Raw genomic sequence first — 4857 nt, 5'->3', positions numbered from 1 at the left:
ATCATAGACCATGTCAAGAGGATGTTAGCATGCTACATCATGGAGGTTGCCCTAATGGATCAGGAGGTTGCCACAGTCTTCAAGAAGAAACCGAAGATAGCTCCTGTGGGATCGGCCAGTGATCTCAACCAAATGAAAATGGGCAAGATTGATCTGAGGCGTAACTCGGTTATGTTCACTAGAGCCGAAGGACAGAAATGTCTCTTCGCTTTAGCTGACAAACACCTTTACACCACAGCTTGCTTGGAGCACATCTTATCAATTATCAAGCGGTGTAAAGAGAATTCGGCTGATGACATCAAGTACTTCAATGATATGATCAATTGGTACATCCGGTTTAGACAGACCATCCTCTCAATAACCAAGTGTCTGTTTAGCACCGTGAAGAAGAAGGTACCAGCTTCAGCTGCCGGCCCAAGTAAGAAGTAAAGGTCTCGCCCCAAATTGACGCAAAGGGGGAGATTGTTGGGCTGAAGTTTATTTTGAGGTTGCGTCTTTTGGGCTCGATAGTTTAGCCATGTACACTCCGGTTTGAGCCTGTCCAACCGAGAGCCTTTTATGTATTGTATATAAGTTAATGCTTGCATGCATATTAGGGTAACGATTTAGAGAATAACGATAGAGAGCTTAACAATAGTAATTTCAAGGTTTCTTTAATCGTTCTTGTAACCTACCAATCCTCTACAGTTGATGTTCTTAATCGAGCTCTTCTGAGGATTTTGTTTTAATCATTCGACTCGTTTGATTCAATATTGTCTTGTTCTTTTTATTGCGTTCTTACTGTTTTTATATTCATATACTTGTTCAAGATCTAATCGATCTTCATAGATTAAAGGTTGTTTTAATCCCATCACAAACTAATGGGATTATTTTTGAAATGATTTAAATCAAAATGATTGTTTAAAATCTTGTATACGGATTGGAAGGGCTGATTTGACAATAACCACCAATGGAGGGTTAATTGTGATCATCAATTTCAAGTGGGACTGTTTTTGGTTAAATAACTCAAAAGAGGGGCTTATCTGTCAAAAATACAATACAGGGGCTGATTTTAATTAATTAACACAACTGGGGCTGTTTATCAAACGATTACAAACAAAGGGGGAAAGGGTGCCCGTTTCTTGGTCTTCATCTGAATGAGAGAGAGAACGGATCGAAGGAAGATTGGGGAAGCTACGGCGGTGGCTGGCGATCGCGAGGAGGGGCTGACCTGATCCATATAACACAATCGAAGGGGAAAGGATTTTTGGTCCTTGGCAGATCGAAGAAGACAAACGGAAGGAATGAAAACAACAAATAAGGGTGGATCGATGGTGGTTATCAAATCACGAAGGGTGGGAGAGCCGACTGGAAGTTGTCGCCTGCGATAGGGGCAGCGAAGGGAGAGGGTCTCCGGTCTTTGACCGATTGTGAAGAAGAAGAAAGGTATAAATCGAAAAGAGGTCTTCGGATCTTTAATCGATCGAGATAAAAAAAAAGGAACTGAGACAACAAAAGGGACGACGGTAGTGGCAAACCAGAAAAATACCTCTGGTGCTCGACTCTCTCGAAGAAAGAAGAAGAGAAGGATGTGAGGGGCTGCTGGCTCTCTCGTGCTTGTATCAGAAGGAGAAGAAAAACACACACTTGAGTGTGTGTTCATGGCAGAAATCAAAGAAGAAGAATGATAGTAGCAACAATATTTCAGCGGGTGTTTGGCTGGTTCGTTTGGCAAAAAGTAGAGGCAAACAAAGGTTGCTGCCCCTTTGCTCACCGGAAAAAGCAACCACCTCTGGTGGTGTTTATTGACAACAACACAAAGAGAGGGAAGTGAGGTGAGGAAAGATTGAGCGAAATGTAGATTTTCAGGTGACTTTGATGATCGAACTGAACAAATCGATAATCGATAAAGGACTTTGGTGAGGAAAGATTGAGTGAAGTTTGCATGATAGCTTAGAGTGTTCGGTATGGGACCAACGAGAAGCAACGCGTCTGACATGGCTCGACCGCAACGGCTGCGTAACGGGGGAACACCGCCCCTGCTCGTTGCAACTCGTTTAAGGCGCATCTCGTTGGCGTGGCGACGGGAAGAAACGGATCTTTTGACTGTTTGATACAACGGTTTAAAAAAAAAATTAATTATTAAAAAAACCAATTTATTATCCTATAAATACCTCCTATTTTATTTTAAAATTTTCACATTTTCTCTTCTCTTTTTTACGTACTTTCAATTATTTTCAAAAGAAAATATGGATCTTTTCGACTCGTCTGATGATTCAGATGACGATATTTTCTTTAGGATAATGTATCATTATTACACTACCGATCTGCTATAATCAGACCCAGCCCCGCTACTAACAAGACATGCGATGTTAAACAGAAATCGCGAGGAAGGACACGAACATCTATATCGCGATTATTTTGCGGATAATTGTGTATACGGGGCGAAGGACTTCAAAAGAAGATTTCATTTGAGTAGGGATGTGTTCTTACGAATCGCCAACACCTTGGAAAGCCGGTATCATTTCTTTACTTTATTTTTATACAAAATAAATAAAAATGTACTACATGTTTTTTTAATTTTACAACATATGCAATATATTTTTAAACAGTAGTTAATTTATGTTTAAGTACGGATTTTTTTAATTAAGATATGATGCTAGATGTAGACGCGGGTTTACAACGTTGCAGAAATGTGCTGCGGCCATTCGTTTGATGGCTATGGGGGAGTCACCCGACACCATGGACGACTATATGAGAATGTCCGAAAGAACCGCAAAAGAGAGTTTGTATACATTGTCAAGGGGTGTTGTTGAAACTTTTGGTGACGTGTATTTGCGGAAACCTTCGTTGCATGATTTGCAAGAATTGTATGCAGCGCATGAAGAACGCCATTGGTTTCCCGGAATGATCGGAAGCATTGATTGCACACACTGGAAATGGAAAAATTGTCCGGTAGCATGGAAAGGGCAATACGCAAGTGGTCATCACGGATCACCTTCTTTGGTGTTAGAGGTTGTCGCTTCTCAAGATTTATGGATTTGGCATGCATTTTTTGGGGTTACGGGTTCCAACAACGATGTCAACGTTCTTGATCAGTCGTCAATATTCGACGATCTTTTGAATGGAAAAGCCTCGGATGCTCCTTTCACGGTGAATGGAAACGAATACAAATATGGGTATTACCTTACAGATGGAATATATCCTCAGTATTCCACATTCGTGAAGGCATTCCGCCACCCGGTTGAAGAACGAGACAAATTTTTTAAGAGAAGACAAGAAGGAGTACGTAAGGATGTGGAACGTGCTTTTGGAGTGCTGAAGGCGAAGTGACATATAGTCGAACATGCAGCACGACCATTGGATTTAAAAACTTTACGATATATCATGTATGCATGTATCATAATGCATAACATGGTAGTAGAGGATAAATGGCGAAATATTGCACACTGTATCCCAACGGAGCCCAGACACGTTTAGTTTCAACTAGGAACATCAGATTATTTGCATCGCGTTGTTGACATTCAGGACGCAAATAAACACAGACAACTTCGAGAGGACTTAGCGGATCATATCTTCCATGGTAAGAATAATGATAACGAATAATGTTGTATTTTTTTTTTTGAATTTGGATGTTATTTTGTTTTTATTTTTGTTTGTTTTTGGATATTATGTGTAATTTAGTCTTTATGTTAATTTTAATTTTTAGAAAATTTTAATTGTTTTTTATACTTTTTAAACATTATGTTTTATTTATTTTTAATTTAAAAAATATTTGTCTCAATTTTAAAAAAAATCGAAATAAATAAAATAAATTATAAAATGAAAAAAAAGTTGGTGTCATAACAAGATATAACATATTGCCAATTTCCTCACTTGGTGTTATAACACCATTGATGATGTGGCACCAAAATGATGTTGCATCTAGTTACCCACATCTTATGGTCTTAGCTTTTCATAACAAAATCATCTTTTTTAACAATGAAAAAAAAAACAAACAAAAAATGAACTTTTTGAAAAAGTCAGATAATCTGACTTTTTATAAATTTTCCAAACAAGACTTTTGATCTGTGAAAAAGTTAAACTAAACATCCCTTTAATGTAGTTTCTACTGGACCCTAAAAGAGGTGTTACATTAATATTTTGAAAGTAAAAAATAAGTTAAATTAAATTGAACAAATCGATAATAGATTAAAATGGCCGAATAACACCTGAAATTATACAATTGTAATCATTCCTTACCGCAAAGATGATAATATTACCTATCCTACATAATTTTCATAAGTTAAAGATTGATTAATTAATTAACTAGCAACGTACAATAAAGGCTTCCTCATACCTTCTGCATATATTGTAATTTTAACATCTTCAAAGTTCAAATCCTTAATTTACACTACACACCTAAAGTACCTCATTTATATCAACTCCAAGTAATAATTATATTTAAAATGAATAACAATTCAATAAGGCTTAAAAACCTAATCTCAAATTTGTGGGTACTATAGTTTCGAAATACATTAACGACCTTATTTAGAATGTTTTGTACAAATTTATAACCTCCTTTGTTTCGAAATCATTATATTCTATCTATATTTAAATAAATTATTTTAAATAGTAACATCGAAGAAGTTTAAAGAAATGTAGTTTGTAAATAATTTTGTAACCTTATTTTGAATGTATGGACAAGTTTATAACATGATTTGCTTAATAATTATTATTATCCATTTATATCTATCTTAGAAACACCATTAGCTTTGACTGACTAGCTTATAGCCGTAGATAAATGTTGTTTTTAAAAGAATTAATTTTAAAAAAGGGTTACAATGCAATTTATTATCTGTTTATGTCTATGAAAAACTTTTATTTTTAAATTGTAAA

The 4857-nt window shown here is 36.2% G+C and overlaps 1 protein-coding gene across 4 annotated transcripts; it reads left to right on the top strand.

Annotated features, from left to right (window-relative positions):
* The first annotated feature begins 1084 nt into the window (after window positions 1-1084).
* Window positions 1085-3919, top strand: LOC111899527 (uncharacterized). 4 transcript variants are annotated; one of them, XM_042902821.2, is made up of 2 exons: window positions 1085-1814; window positions 2360-3911. In XM_042902821.2, exon 2 carries the CDS (start codon window positions 2695-2697, stop codon window positions 3310-3312), a length of 618 nt encoding a protein of 205 aa, XP_042758755.2. In that variant the 5' UTR covers window positions 1085-1814; window positions 2360-2694; the 3' UTR covers window positions 3313-3911. The 4 variants fall into 4 exon arrangements, with proteins under 4 accessions (XP_042758755.2, XP_042758753.2, XP_023751137.2 ...); XM_042902819.2 differs by having other exon boundaries at window positions 1086-2497; window positions 2649-3919; XM_023895369.3 differs by having other exon boundaries at window positions 1086-2497; window positions 2643-3916.
* Window positions 3920-4857: the final 938 nt, after the last annotated feature.

The sequence above is a fragment of the Lactuca sativa genome, chromosome 5, assembly GCF_002870075.4.
Source record: "Lactuca sativa cultivar Salinas chromosome 5, Lsat_Salinas_v11, whole genome shotgun sequence".
Classification (NCBI taxonomy): Eukaryota; Viridiplantae; Streptophyta; class Magnoliopsida; order Asterales; family Asteraceae; genus Lactuca; species Lactuca sativa.
This window is presented reverse-complemented; position numbering and strand designations above follow the sequence as displayed.

What these genes read in the sequence shown, in the direction of transcription:
- LOC111899527 (XM_023895369.3), top strand. Translation starts at nt 2,349, where the DNA reads ATGTTAAACAGAAATCGCGAGGAAGGACACGAACATCTATATCGCGAT. An exon ending in GCCAACACCTTGGAAAGCCG is followed by an intron (nt 2,498 to 2,642) that starts GTATCATTTCTT and finishes ATATGATGCTAG; the next exon opens with ATGTAGACGCGGGTTTACAA.